A 15,308-nucleotide genomic window follows, 5' to 3' on the forward strand; every position below is an offset into this window, starting at 1 on the left:
CATCCCAACCCCTGTATTGTTCAAGGGTCAACTGTGTAGATATGAAGAATAGATTAGAGATTGCTAGGGATTTCATGTTTTAAAGAAACTTCAAAATGATTCTCTGAGCTTACACACTAATAGAAATATGAAGGAATAATTGTACTTTAGTTGAAAAGAAATTATATTAGATATCCTCTTTCTCTTGTTTTTGATTCACAATGTGATATCATGATTTATAATAAGAAATGTTTGGTCTCTATCCCACTTCTGGCATGGTTTTAGAGCTCTTAAAACCATTGGAGCTTCCTAAGTGATGAGAGTAATCAGGGTGTCTTTTATCATGTTAATGAGGTGACTTCGGAAAGCCCCAGGTAACCTAAGGACGGGGACTGGTTGCCCAGATAATCATGTAATTAGAGGGTTAGTACTTTCAGACCCATCCCCAAGACCTGGGGGTTGGGGGGTGGGGGCAGGGGAGGAAGGAAGAGGGGCTGGAGATTGGGCTCAGTAGGCAATGGTCAATGATTTAATCAATTGTGCCTACATAAGGAAGCCTCCATAAAACTCAAAAAGGATGGGGTTTGAGAATTTCAGGGTTGATGAACCAGTAGAGCTATGGGGAAAGTGATGTTCTGGGAGAGGGCAAGAAAGCACCTGGCCCTTCCCCCACACCTTGTTCTATGCAGCTCTTCATCTGGCTGTTGATTCATGTCTTTTAGTATCTTTTATAACAAACTGGTAATCTAGTGAGTAAATAGGTTTCTTGGGTTCTCTGAGCCACTCTAGCAAATTAGTTGAACCCAATGAGGAGGTTGTAGGAACCTCAGATTTTCAGTCAGTTGGATTGTAGGACACTCATCTGGTGTCCAAGAATTGCTTGATAGTGTAGGGAAATCACCCCACCTTCACTGAAATTGGAATCCGAATCTTTAGCTTTGACTGAGAATTTAGATCTCAAAATAGTAATCAAGATTTTGAAAGCTCACTCCTTGTATAATGTAAAAGTTATCACTTACCTGACTATATTTCTAGTGACAATTCAATATGTTATCAAAATGCATTTCCCTATTTAAAGGGACATTGTTTTAACAGATGCCAAGTGAATTTAGAAGGAGACTACCAAAGTACTATTACTTATTTAGAGTCCACTGTAGTAACATCCTACGTCATTCCACAATGGCTAAGCATTAATCTAATTTTTCAAGAACAAGAATTAAAAAACTCCCTTGAGGTAAATATCAGTTTTTATTATTCTGTTGTTGGACACTGGAATAAACCCCAAGTATGTGTTTGCTCTGAGGAAAACAGGAAATCACCACACAGGGGGAGCCGAGGTTCTGGAGCTGTCAATGAGAGGGGTAGAGGTGTAGTTAGGAGAGCAGGTTCTAAACCCAGATTATCCTGAGGCGAAACTCCTCCACTGGCTTGTTATGTGTCCTGGAAAACTGACTTAAGACTTAGTCATTTCAACTGTGAAATGAAAACAATATCCTTTACCTTCTAGAGTTGCGGTGCTGACTGCAAGTTAAGTGCTTCGTCTACTTCTTGGAATGTGAAACATGCTCCAGCTATTTTCACAGTCATCACCTGGGCCAGATTATCCCATTTATCGTAAACTATCAGTCAAAAGATACTTGGTTTTCAAGCTGGGTGTCACATTAAAAATTCAACTTGAAATCCTCTGGAAGAATAAAGTCTTAACATATATTAGACTACTGGATTAAACCACCAATAGCTGTCTCATTATCAATGGTGAAACATCAACAAAAACAGAGTAATGAGAAAAATGTCAGCATGTTTAGTGCCTTTAGAATGAAAATAAGCTCATTTCTTCCTACAATTATTATTAAGTATCAACCTAAAAGTGTACCTGGGGAATTTCAATATACTGGGAAGCAAAAAATAATCCCCTTTACATCTCAAGTATTGTAAAAACAAACCCAAACCAAATGCACAAAAATTCCACCTATCTGGAAATACTCCACTCTATTATACTCCATACTCTGCAGCTACCATTGCAGAGTATGACTGAGGAGAATCTACCCCTCAGCACTGGAATTTGGTAGGATAAGAAAAAAGGTCTAAGCAAAAGTATAAGCTCCTCAAAAATAAACATGAAAATCCTCAAAGGAAAATGCAGATTCTATCAATTTCCTGAGTATCTCATTAATCCTAACTGCCAGTGGTAAAGAATTTCCAGGTATCTGAAAATACCTAATACTTAAACACCATTTTCTGGTAGTACTTAATTTTCACAAGGGAATTGGTAATATAACCTGTTTGGGGGGGGGGGCTAAAATGAGGTCAAATTCATCATTATAAATGGTATTAAAATAGTATCTCTATGGCTGGACTTCTACCCACTCTGAGAAAGTTCCACAACCTCTGTCATCGCTTCATGAACTAGTGTTTTGGCTAACATATGGAGTCTGCCATTTTCCTCCTGTCACATTCTGGCTGTCACACTGTTCAGTGCTATTGCCAATGGAAAAATCTACAATTCTGCCACCAATGTCTTGGACGCCTATGGCCACCACACCAAAGTCTGGGACTCTGAGTGGAGGGTGCTGATGCCTCTGCCAAAAGTGTGAGCGCCCAGCATCCTGAGATTTAATGTTCCTCACATTGCACAGAGATTTCATGGAAGACAATACTTTCCATTTTTACTCACAAGCAAAACTGATAAGGTTGACTTACAAGTCCATCAGAAGTGATTGACATGGGGGCACCTGGGTGGCTCTGTAGGTTAAGCGTCTGACTCTTAATTTCAGCTCAGGTAATGATCTCACAGTTCATAGGATCAAGCTCCATGATGGGCTCTGTGCTACAGCATGGAGTCTGCTTGGGATTCTCTCTCTCTCTCCCTCTCTCTCTCTCTCTCTCTCTCTCTCTGCCCCTCCCCCGGCTCTGGAGCATGCGTTCACATTCTCTCCAAAATAAATAAATAAATAAACATTTAAAAAAAAAAGTGATTGACTTGATTGATCAGTTTGGGATCCCTGTCACTTATCAAATCAGATAAAGTGAATGACATATGCACACACAGAGACATGTCACCATCATGCCAATGCAGTTCATCCATGAACACCACTTCCCATGTATCAGACACTGTTCTAAGTACCAGGAAAATACAGCTCCTGACCTAGAGGACTTTACAGTCTGCTGGTGGCCAAAGCTGTTCAGGCAAAGGGACAAAAGCACTCAAGGTTTCTATAAATCTGCTGTCAAATGAAGAATAGAGCACCAAATACGACATACCTTGAATTCTTCTCTGATACAATCTCATCAATTCAGCAGAGTCATAAATATGTGAGATTATTGTGAAGAAAAATACCACGCTGTTTGAAATTTCAGTAAAACTGAAAAATTCAACTCAACCCGTGGTATTGTAGCCTTTATTTGGATTATTAAGATTCTATGCTTTAGCTCCAAGAGATGTGCTGCACAAATATATTCACTGATTTCATGTTGGTGGGTCTGCCAACATGGAGGGTCCATAAAAGAGTCATTCATAACATCTGTATCCTTGTAGGAAGAAAGTGATATATATTCCACTATACCACTATTCTTAAATTTTCTTGTATTCTATAGTAGATTAGTAACTAATTCCCCCACTGTGCCCAGTATTTTAACTTTTGTACATAATGTTGTAATAATTATCATAACTAAATGTTTGTATAGTTCTTCACTTCAAACAGATTTCTAGAGTAAAATTATCTGGCTAGTATGTAACTATTTAATACCTCTGTATCATGCTCCAGAAAAGTGGTACTAATTTACAGTGCTACTTGTAGAGTATGAAACTGTATGTTGTATAGAAAATTTCTTAAATAAAAAATTAACCAATTGTCGGAAGTGTTGCTTTCCTGGGAAAATATCTTACGTGCAGATGAAGGTAAGAGATACAAACTATGATATCCTGAATGAAAAAGTTTCTAGATTTACAACTGTTTTGAATCAGACAGCACTGTCAACCATATTTATGTTCTTCTTTTGAACATTTTACACACGCACACACACAAGCATCAGGATGCCTTCCTCAACTCTCCTTCTACTTACCTATATGCTTCCCCTCCTCAAAATTATCCTGACTTGGTAAGTCTAGCTGTTACTAGTATAATTTTTATTAATTATATGAGCCACATATTAGGTCTGATCCTAATTATTTGCAACTCACAATGTAGCCATTTATTCCTATGTTTATATAGTACTTACATTCATATAACATAATTATTCCCCATGGAAAGTGGGCCATAATGTCTTTCACAAAGGGCACCATGTATTTTTGAATCTTTGTCAGTCTTCACAGGACAGACATAAAATTGAAACTTAAAGTTTGGGGCATCTCCATGGTTCAGCTGGTTAAGCACCTAACTCTTCAGTCCAGGTGGTGATTTCACGGTTTGTGAGTTTAAGCCCCACATCAGGCTCTGCACTGACAGCGTGGAGCCTACTTGGGGTTCTGTCTCCCTCTCTCTCTGCCCCTCCTACGCTTTTTCTCTATCTCCTTCTCAAAATACATAAACTTAAAAAAAAAAAATTAAAACTTGGATGATAACACCCTTCCTTGTGGGAAAGTAAGCATGGCCTCTAGCCTGAGAGTGAGTTTGAAATCACACGTGGTCTGTCTAAAGAAAACAAACTACAATCATAACCTAGGGTTTCCCAGACACAAGGGATAACTTGGGCACCACTATGATTCTATCTCTAATGACCACCAGTTACTGAGTGTGTATTACGCACAGCACTTTCCACATATTTCCTCATTTTCAGTCCCTATAACAGCCCCAGGAGGTAAGTCATAACCCATTTCACAGATGAGGGAACTGTAGCTCACATAGTTTGAGCACATGAGAGCCCAGATATGAATTCTTACCCCAGAGTCCTCGCATTTAACCACCAAAATCACTATGGCACAAAGAAGAGTAAAAACTAGAAACTTCTTAATTTTCAACACTCAAACTTTTAGAAATGGCATAAAATACTTTTAGTTATATGCTCAGAATATTTTTTGGCATTCCGTTTAACATAGTCTATGTTAAATAGTTCCACATAATGCCATGTATCTCTCAATAAAGAATAAAGGTATTCCACAACACTCATCGCCTACTGAAAACACAAAGCATTGAGGACGAGCTTTCAAAAGAAATCCAGGGGCTTCTGGTTCAAGATGGCTGATGGAATACGTCAGTTTCTCTCAAATCCTTTTCTTGACTCCATTAAAATAAAAGGAATTTAAAAGAATAAACCCACAACAATAAAAGATTTGGAAGGGGAGAGCAGTCAGCACAAAAAAGTACCTCGTAAATTTCTGGAAGATGAAAAGGAAATGAAGGTATATGGCTATGCTATGAAACAGGGCTACAGTCAGGAAGGAACCCTAATAAATATCTTTCCAAACCCTGCAGGATGCACCAGACTCAAGGCAGGCAAATTCCACTAGGGTCATGACTTTAATAGGGTTGCAAAGAAGAGAATTCATTGCAAATCTCCAAGACCAACTCCCTCTTCTTCCATACACCATGCAGAGGAGTCCCGGCCACCAGGAGGTCAGCAAGCTGCAAGCAGAGGACCCCCAGTATCGATGGATGGGTGGATGGATGGATGGATGGATGGATGAATCGATAAGCAAAAGCAGATAAAACAACAAAACATGCAGGAATTTCCAGATTGAAAGCTGAGCTCAACTGGAACAAAAACAAAATTGGAACAAAACTACTTTATTTCCCATGTTTCCTTCACGTATTCTAAAAGAACTCCCCACTCTCTGTGATAAGCTTATTAATTCATGCTGACATTTCTTCCTTCGGTCTCCCACTACGACATGATATCCCAGAGAAATTATTACAGGTTTAGGAAAGCAACCTTAGGGGCTCTCTCATCTGCTCCTGAGATGAATGTCATCAAGTTAGTATTTAAAAGCATGAGGTGGTCTCTGAATTGCTGCCTTCTGACATCCACAAGGGCAGGAAGCCTATTTTGAAGAACAAACTGGGGGTGACGTCTTCCCCAGAAGCTACATACACAAGGCAACACCCATTAGCTGAGAAGAAAATTGAGGAAAGTACCCTTGAGAAATGTTTAGATTGTAAATAAAGGAGAAAACTGGCAATTAAACCACAGACACCCTCTCACCATTTAAAAAATCACCTCCTTATTTTTATGAAGATCATGTAGCAAAATAAAGCCCATAACTCTGTAATATAATTACATCACTAATACAACAGTCTATTTGTCATTCCCTGAGGGGAGCCATAGTTGGGGCAGAACTAGATATGTAAGTTATTGTAATTCCCACAATGAGAACCTAGAAAATATTTCGCCGCACGTACAGTGTGTTATAAATGTCAGTGTGAAAGCACAGTTCGCTTAAAGCCTGCAATCCATCTCCCTTCTGTTATTCACCAACACACAGAGCTGCATCAAAAGATCCATTCAAACAGTGCATCTCAGACTTACATTATCAGCAGACACTGCTTTAATTAGCAGTGGTTTTCAAAGGACTGGATGGCTTCAAGAACTTCATTTGAACCATAAAGTAGAAATCTGGCTCCTTATCAGTTTCACTTTGCTCTCCCCTCCCGTCCCTGGGTGTTAACTGACACAGCCCTCATTTTTCTTAAAGGAAAAAGAAAAATGGAAACGGTGGTGAGGATTTTGCCATTCGGTGCAGTCTACTTTTTCCCTCAACCTTCAGCAGTGCAAAGGGACTAAAATTAGAATTGCACAGGGACCAAGCAAGATATCTGTGTCAGGCACACTGCCGAGAGTGGTAAGAACTACAAAAGGGAATGAGTAAGAGCTAAAGAAACCCATCTTAGAAATAACATTTAAAACACAGACTTTATGTATTCTAAAATTTTGTTCCCGATGAAAACACAGCATCTACTTTATTTTACGTAGTATTATGAGAACATACAATGCTTTATTCTGACAATATTTTGGTATTAATATTAAGCCACTTGTATGCTACTTTCTTAATCTATTCCATAAGGTTCACACATGATCCCATTCTCAAATGTTTGTGGCTTCTTCGCGTAAACATAAAAAATCTGTGCAATTCAACTCATGAGTACTGAACTGTGAACTTTTTATACCACAGTCTAAATAAACTAATAACAAGGACTTCGACTTTACATTTGGTCAGTGAGGACATAAAAATATAATATTTTTCAAGGTTTCTAATGTTTGTGTAAATAGGCATTGTTTGGTATGGAAAGGATTTAATAACCACACAGCCAATGGATACTTCCTACAGACTTATAAAAGGCTAGAGAATATATGCTAATCCAACCCAATCTCTCAGGCTGTAGAGAAGGAAACCAAAGGTTATGTGATTGAAGTAAAGTCGCACAAACACAACTTGAACACCAATAATGGTCTCCTCAACTCAGATACAACACACTTTTTACCACACTAGATGGCACTTAGAAAAAGAGAGAAGACCCCTTCTTTGGAGTCAGAAGTACACACACACACACACACACACACACACACACACACAAAGACACAGGTTCTGTGTTTCGATTTTCATAGATGTTAAGATGGTACTCAGAACACGTGCATGGGCTCACCTACCCTAACTTGTCATTTTTCCAGTCTTCTTTCTGCAATTATACCCATTAAGACTTCAATTCCTATTGCTTAGTAATTTCCTATGGATCCCAATGATCCATGGCATCTTGTCTCCTCCCTCCTTTTTTCTTTTTTATTCCAAGCTACAGAGTCTTCAAGTATTATTAAAATTCTGTTACTAGCTCTATGAAAAGGAGTCCAGAAAGAAGTTAGGGTGGAATTACTTCTTATGCAAAATGAGACTTAAGAGCAATTATTTAGGCTTTTACTTTGATCTGCCAAATGATTAGATTTAATGGTTATTCTTTGCAATTATACTTCACCTGGGGTAAAATCAAAATCTTCTTATCCTTCATAATGCTGGAGGGATGTCTCAGTTCTTTGGAGAACATTATCTTAACCTGTGAACTCTCTAATACCTGGTGCTGACTGATCAATCCTACAACTGCTTTACTGACTTCTTAGGGAGTCCTTATCTCCATAAGAAAGGGGAATAAATTAATCTTACTAAAAATTCAGAAGTGACACTGAGTTCAGAAACGCAGAGAATCCTAGTCCTGGATTTCCTGCATTTGCCTTCCAGTTGAAGGATACTCACTGAGACACTATAACATGTTGCTTATTAATGCCCATCTGTTTTCTCTTTTTTTTAGATAATTATTTCCAGAGTATTTTGGATGTCAACTAATTACAGAACTCTAGCCCTCTCTGGAGAAAAAGGATTAATCAATGCAAAATATACTTTTCATGAATGGGCCATCCTGGGAGAGGTGCCACACAGAGACACAGAATGTACTGCAGGCACCACAAACATGTTAAGGAGACCAGCAGCATTCTTAAAGATGCCCATATGCCTACCATTCTCCATGATGGTATCACACATACAAACAAACATGAGCCAGCAGCACAGAGGAGTTAAGGTTTGGGGACAAATTAACTTATATCCTCTACCGTCAAAATGATCCCTCCAACAAAATGGGCACCCAAAGCAAGTTTATCAGTAAAATCCAGAACATAGCAAGAGTCATTGGTCCACTCTTACAAATGGCAGAGAAATGGAAAGAGTTTTCTAAAATAAATAAATAATCAGATGCCAAAGAGAAGGAGATGTAGCTGTTCATTCGTTTGTTTACATCTTTCTTTCCTTTTCGTCACTATAAAAATTAGCATAAAAGGATCCAGGGCAATCCATTATGATAAAGATACATAGATCCAGGACCTGACCACAAGAGGATTATGAATCTAAATTTACCACTTATTTTATTATATGATGTTGTCTTGTCAAGAATTAGGTATGGATCAAAATCAACACTCAAGTTGTACTAAAAATCAACTCTGAATGACACATCAGAAACATCCATAGTCTAAAGTTTTTTTTCAAGTATGTCAGCACCTACTGAGTATCTGTTACCCATGACTCTAGTTAGACAAAATTAGAAAAATAAGTAGATAAGTGGTGTTGATTCAAAATCTTGAGAGCTTCCCAGGTGAAATTTGAAATTGGTCCCCCACACACAGAGAGCTAGGAGAGACCAAATAGGCAGACTGCTCCAGACTGCTAGGTGGCAGGTTTAATAGGCAAGGAACTTACTTGTTAAACTTGTCTTAGGCGTCACAAAATGAGTAGATCTCCACACCCAACTGGCATAATCATAAAAGTTTGCATAGGGGCCTTAACCGGGTTCAGACACGATCATCCAGGTGGTCTCAACAACACCTTACTCTCTCAAGGCTACCTCCTTAAAAACAGCTCCCATGTGGAATGATAGGCAGAATGTATATTCCAAGGAAAGTGGTGGTAGGAGGGGGAGGAGCCTCCAATTGTTGGGGTCCAGATTGTGGGTCAACCAGGGGTCACGTCCTTTGAGTGACCGCTAATAGTCAATATTATGACAGAATAAAATATGTTACTATATAAAATGATTTACAATAGCTCCACTGTTAAGACATTCTGATGAATAATTACAGACTTGCTGTCTCAAGTCTATGTGAGAAAAGAGAATTGGGATGTTTATGTTTTCTCTACTTAAAATATTTCCAAGCTACTAAAATTTACCATTATTATTTCATAACCTACTAAAAAAATGATAAAATATAATAATCTCCTCAGTGGCCAAGACTCTATCATGTCCACTATAGTCCATAGGACCCTGTCTTGTTCAACACAGGCATTCAGAAATGTCCACTGATTTGAAAGGCTCATCCTCCTTTTGCTGAGGACATTTCTACCTAATAGACACAAGCTTGCACCTATGAAGATGTCCCCCTACAAAAGCCACATTTGTCATCAGATACTAACATTGGAAACTATCACCAAAGTGCCGGTCCCATGTTTTTTGTTTGCTAACAAATTTCTTCATAGTAAATAATTAATTTTATTTGTGTTAATGAAGCTATAAATAACTAATTGCACCTTACTTTAGAAGTGCACTCCCTGAATTGTCACAGAATTTCAGTTTTTCTGTGTTTTTTTCTTCAGTTTCTTTTCTTTCATTGTCTCAAAAAGAAATGGTGTGATCTCTTTTTTTATGAAACTAAAATAATGTTTCTTGTGAGATCACAGGTAAATTTACACATCACTGGATAAACTTTTCCCCCAAAAATTTAAAATAAGTTGAAAAATTTTAAATATAAAAAGTAAAATTTCAAAAAAAAAAAGTAAAATTTCAATTATTAAAAATTTAAGTTTCATCTCCTTATAATTAGATACATCCTGTTAAAAAAAAATCTGTCAGATGACATAATTTCTCAGTATCCATATTTTTTTACTCAAAAAAGCAATATTTATGACATTCAGAGGTTGACTACTATGTTACTTTGCTTCTACGAAGCTTCAACATAAAATGAATTGGATGACTTACCCTTCTTATTATCATTATATTTGTCAGACTTAGTGAGCATTTATTACTTGGAAACATACAATTGTCTCTTGAGACATATTATACTTATGGGATAGAAATTATTAGATTTATGCATAAAGTCTATTTGTGCTTTCATCTGTTAGAGAAAGAGCCATCATTATTTCAGAATACCCTGAAGTGCATGACTATTTTTACTATGTTAATACATGAATTGTTCCTTTTCTTTAAGAAATTTTAGTTGAAGTTAAATGCTTCATTGATTTGTTTAATAATCTAAAAGAAAAAGATTTGAGGAAATAGGATGTCCTTCCTTAATTTTACTTATTTATTAAAATGTACTAAACAGAAATTATTTACTTTCAACACTATTCCAGAAATAACCTCATGTTATAGATATGATACCCAGCTTAAATTTATTATTTTGTGTATCATTCTGAAAATGAAGCTCATAAATAAAATCAGACAATTAATATACTGACACACTACTTCCTAAACTAGAGAACACTAGTTAGAATATTCATTGTCATGGTAAACACATTAAAATGCATTACACTGGTAGGGAGTTTAAGAAATACTAGATTAACCTCCAGAGTGTCTCATGGCCTTCAGTGTCCTAAAATACATTAGGAGTCTCCAAAAGGAAATAGACTGTGCAGTTCATTCTGAACACAGTGTTTCATGAATATTCTTAAGCATAGATTAGAACCTCTTTTCATGGAACAGTATGGAAAATCAGAATTTTAAGGAATGTACTTTGGGGAACTCACGATACAATAGTTACTCAAGCCTCATCAGGAGAAACAAAAGATCCATTCAGTTCCAACATCAGTTATTGTGGAACCAAGCAAACAAAACTGTATTGTTACAAAATAGTTCTCTCCCTCCCTGCACCCCCACAAAAACTACCTTCAGAATAATTTGGATTTTGCAGAATCAGGGATGACTAAAATATCTACCACAGCTTACTATGTTGTTGGTTTATCAAGGGATGGAAATGTCCTTTTAAGCCCATGCTAATTGATTTTTCTTTTCATGTGTCAAAAAATGGAACAACATCAGGGGCACCTGGGTGGCTCAGTCAGTTAAGTGTCCAACTTCAGCTCTGGTCATGATCTCGCAGTTGGTGGGTTCAAACCCCACGTGGGGCTCTGTGCTGACAGCTTGGAGCCTGGAGCCTGCTTCCATTTCTGTGTCTCCCTCTCTTTCTGCCCCTCCCCGACTCATACTATGTCTCTTTCTTTCTCAAAAATAAATAAACATTAAAAAATTATTTTAAAAATTGGGATAATATCAACCAATTTGTGAAAAATAGATTGGTTTGGTAAATTTAGGACATTTTGAAGGATTTGAGTATCATATTTCTTATCTGATTATTTATTGATGCACCTTTAATTGCCAAGCTCCCAGGAATCTTTATTTTAATCACCAAAGAGCAACAAATTCAGGGCAAAAAAAAAAGTCAATAGCTAAAGGTAGCAATTCTCTCCCCCCTATAAGGCGAGATCCATATTGGATATGTAGTAAAGAATCCTATTTTATTTTTGTGTAGATCCTTCAGTAGAATAAACTGATGAATTTTAAAAATCTGTAAGACCAGGGGCGCCTGGGTGGCTCAGTTGGTTGGGCATCCAACTTGAGCTCAGGTCATGATATTACAGTTTGTGAGTTCGAGCCCCACGTCGGGCTCCATGCTGACAGCTCAGAGCCTGGAGCCTGCCTTGGATTCTGTGTCTCCTCCTCTCTCTGCCCCTCCCATGTTCACGCTCTGTCTCTGTCTCTCAATAATAAATAAACATTAAAAAGTTTTGTTTAAAAAAAATCTGTAAGACTTTTGATTTTCTTATTTGCTATAGATCTCACCTTGGAATTTTTTTTCAAATTCAGCCAATCATGTAAATGTCTTAATTGTGTCATATATTTCATAACATTGTTCATAATACAGATCTTTATGAGAAGTACACCTTTCATTTTAAAGAAGACGCATATTATAATTCAGCAATATTATACTGGGCCAATGTTTAAATATTTTAATAGAAAAATATTCTCTCCTTTTAAAGCCATATTTTTACAAACTTTGCTGTTTGTAATTAATAATTTTCAGAACCTAGTGAACTCTACAAAAACATACATTATTTATTTATTTATTTATTTATTTATTTATTTATTTATAGTGTGTGGGCAGAGAAAGAGGAAGAGAGAGAGAATCCCAAGCAGGCTCTATACCATCAGCACAGAGTCCAACACGGGACTCAAACTCACAAACTGTGAGATCATGACCTGAGCTGAAATGAAGAGTCAGACGCCCAACTGACTGAGCCACCCAGGCACCCCTCAAAAATACATTTTTAACTGTATCTGGCAACCTAGCCAGTCATACTATATTATACCAGGATTAACCACATTTCTATAGTAAACTTTCAAAGATATGTTACATATTTTCCTGCTCTCTTAGAGACACTGAATATAAGGTAACCTTTTCTTGCTAACAGTGGCAGAATTCCTTTATCTGAAAGACATCTGAGTTACAGATGTAGCTCTGTGTGCTTATAGAGACTACGAAACTTTCATGTGTTCCCCCTTCTGCAAGAACCATCTCTTCTCAGTACAGATTAGATATTCCCATGCCTTCTGATTTGTCCCGTGTTTCCCTCCACTCTTCTTGAACTTAATCAGAGGCTGGTCCTAGAGCTCTCCTCCAGGGAAATGTTCATAAACTTTGTGATAGCTGCTTCCTCTAAGGAGAGGTTTTTGCTCACTTTTATATTTATACCTGCGTTCAAGATAGAGTCCTGAATCCAGAATGTCTGACCCTCCAGAAAGTAAAATGGGAAATAAGAAACCATTCTCACTTTTGTTCACTTGCCCCACATCCACCGTATTTGCAAAACTTCCCATAAAAGATTGCCAAAAACCTCTGGGTCAAATTTCACAATAATTCATAGCAACTCTCACTCATGTATTTATTTACTCTCTTTCTGTTTGCATAATGGGTTTACAGCCACTAAGCCTTGATGGTTAGTATATCTGAGTTTTCCTTTTACTTTGAATCACATTTCAGATTTCTCTTTCCATAGTAATAAACTTTGGGTATGTACTTTCTAAGCAAGTCAAGCCTACACCAGTTTGAAAATAACAGTTCAGAGCAGGGAATCCACATACATTATAGTTTTTCATCTTCACGACACCCTTCAAATCAGTATGATGTCTCGCCATCTTACTGGTGAGTTAACAGAGACTCAGAAGCCTCAACAAAATCCCACAGTCCTACATTTTGAAGTTGTGGTGTAAGAACTGTCACCCAGACCTTTTTCTCTCAAAACCCCAGTTAGTTCATAATAAACCATAGTTTTCCAAAATAGTCAAAAAGCCAAATAGTGACCATTACTTGTTTAGACAACCACTAGAACAGAGATCCACTGCTAATATTTAACATGATGATCTGAATCCTTTCAGTTATATTGTAGTCAATATATTTCTTCAAAGCTTTGAAATTCTAATGTACTTCAAGAATTTTCAACCCTCCGGTTTATTTCTTCCTCTTTCAAGATTTAACATCATTAAGAGTACATAAATCTCTATTTCAAACATCCAGAACAATGCATTCTCATGACTTTCAGAAGTCCCAGTCTAAAAGTTGACATAGTTTTACGTTTTGCTACTTGTACTGTTGTTAAAATTAGCCATGCCCTGTTGTAACGTTAACTCCGTAGCCACAGTAAACTTACAAGCATAATTAGCCTCCTACACCCATCAGGTGAGCCATGAACAGCACATTCTACTATTCAAGTTTATGGTGTATTTTGTGTTTGAGCAAAAACAGGTGAACACTACTGTTCATTGACATGTAATTTCTTAGCATCAAGGTAAACTTGTTTTATAACTTTCATAACAAAAAAATTAAAACTTTCAGAGACTTTACCCTTACACTAGAAGTTTGTTAACTTATTTGATAAAACATTAAAATAGACTAGGATATTTATATATTTTTCTTTACACATTCCTAATATCTCTGAGAGAAACTGGACTTTGCTCAGCTTCATCTCAATTAATGAAATAATCTTCCAGTATTGAACAATCACAACAAGGGCTCAAAATAAATAGATTCTGGTTTTAAAAAGGAAGGTAAACTACATCATTCAACTAAAATCCATTTTGCCCACATTGTAGTACTGAAATTTTATTAATAATTTTATCACACTGTGTTCAGCAAAACCCATGAACTCATTAATTTTAAGACGGTTGACCAGAAAAAACAAAAAACAAAAAACAAAAAAAAAACACATGGAAATACAAGCTAGTTAGTACAACTTTTTCAGTCTGTGATAGTTGCTTTTTTACTGTCAATTACATTATAAATCTGTGATAAATCTCACACATCTTACCGTCAGTTTCTCCTCTAAATTCTCATTTAATAAGCTTCCTTTTTCATGCTTTTCAAATTCCATGTTGCAAGAGAATGAGAGAAACAGAGAGACAGTGGGAGAGAGAGAGAGAGAGAGAAACAGAAAAAGATATTCAGATTCTGTCTAGAAAATGATTTGACGTGCTTACATGTTAGATATTGCAGGACATTCCAAGTTGTGAGAGCTCAGGACACTATCAGAAAGCCCTGGCGATAATTTCTGGTTAGCTAGTGTTTCCATTTATAGATGTTCAAACCCCATAAACAGAGCACTGAAGAGAAGTCAGGCAGCTGGCCTCAGATAATGATAAATGTCACTAGATATAAAAGCAAACTCTTCAACAGGAGAATATTCCAACAGGTTAGGTTCCTTGAACCATGAAAGATGCATGTGACAAAAAGCCACTATCAAAGAATTCATTCATAGCGTTGGAGCACAATAAAATATACTCTAGAACACAGACCTAATAAATCAGTTTACAAAGGAC

The 15,308-nt window shown here is 37.0% G+C and overlaps 1 protein-coding gene across 2 annotated transcripts in view; it reads right to left on the reverse strand.

Annotated features, from left to right (window-relative positions):
- The window catches only part of MLIP (muscular LMNA interacting protein), a 247,734-nt gene extending 232,771 nt beyond the window's left edge, over positions 1–14,963 (reverse strand). For both annotated transcript variants that reach the window (XM_053904795.1, XM_019457437.2), the window contains exon 1: positions 14,801–14,963. In XM_053904795.1, coding sequence (XP_053760770.1) covers positions 14,801–14,863 — 63 coding nt within the window. In that variant the 5' untranslated portion in view covers positions 14,864–14,963. The remainder of the gene's footprint in view (positions 1–14,800) is intronic.
- Positions 14,964–15,308: the final 345 nt, after the last annotated feature.

The sequence above is a fragment of the Panthera pardus genome, unplaced genomic scaffold, assembly GCF_024362965.1.
Source record: "Panthera pardus isolate Hobbes unplaced genomic scaffold, ASM2436296v1 HiC_scaffold_17, whole genome shotgun sequence".
In the NCBI taxonomy this organism is placed as follows: Eukaryota; Metazoa; Chordata; class Mammalia; order Carnivora; family Felidae; genus Panthera; species Panthera pardus.